The sequence below is a fragment of the Fulmarus glacialis genome, unplaced genomic scaffold (assembly GCF_000690835.1).
Source record: "Fulmarus glacialis isolate BGI_N327 unplaced genomic scaffold, ASM69083v1 scaffold12070, whole genome shotgun sequence".
NCBI classification, from domain to species: domain Eukaryota; kingdom Metazoa; phylum Chordata; class Aves; order Procellariiformes; family Procellariidae; genus Fulmarus; species Fulmarus glacialis.
The window spans coordinates 1-426 of NW_009188378.1; the positions used below are offsets into that span (position 1 = coordinate 1).

Here is a 426-nt window from a genome sequence, read left to right on the forward strand (position 1 = left end):
GGGTTTATGCACCACTAAAAGATGCATTTAAAACCCGGCGGCTGGGCCCTGCTCATGCCCCACAGCCCGAAGGAGATGCCAACACGGATGCGCTTTGAGCTGAGCTGTTTATTGGAGTAAATCTGGAGAGGGTACAGAGAATGCCCCCCCGGGGGGTGGGAATGGAGGGGTGGGGAGGACCCACGGTATATACAAGCAGGGGCTGGTACCTGTGGAGGGGAGGGAGTGATTCCCAGGGGGTCGCAGGACCCAGGAGGGGCAGGGATGTCCGGTGCAGGGGGGTCTCCAGGGTGCTCTCACTTCTGCAGCCGCTTGATGCGGGCATCTATGTCCGCAAAGTTGTCCTCTACAACGGCCAGGTTTTCCTTCATTGTCTTCTGGACCTGGGGGGGTGAGTAGGGGAGGAGGGGAGCAGGGGGGGGCGGG

General features: G+C 61.0%; 1 protein-coding gene across 1 annotated transcript in view; it reads right to left on the reverse strand.

Annotated features, from left to right (window-relative positions):
• Positions 1–300: 300 nt before the first annotated feature.
• Positions 301–426, reverse strand: part of DCTN2 (dynactin 2 (p50)) — a gene marked incomplete at both ends in the record, with an annotated part of 2163 nt that continues 2037 nt past the window's right edge. The window contains one exon of the mRNA XM_009578364.1: positions 301–383. Coding sequence (XP_009576659.1) covers positions 301–383 — 83 coding nt within the window. The remainder of the gene's footprint in view (positions 384–426) is intronic.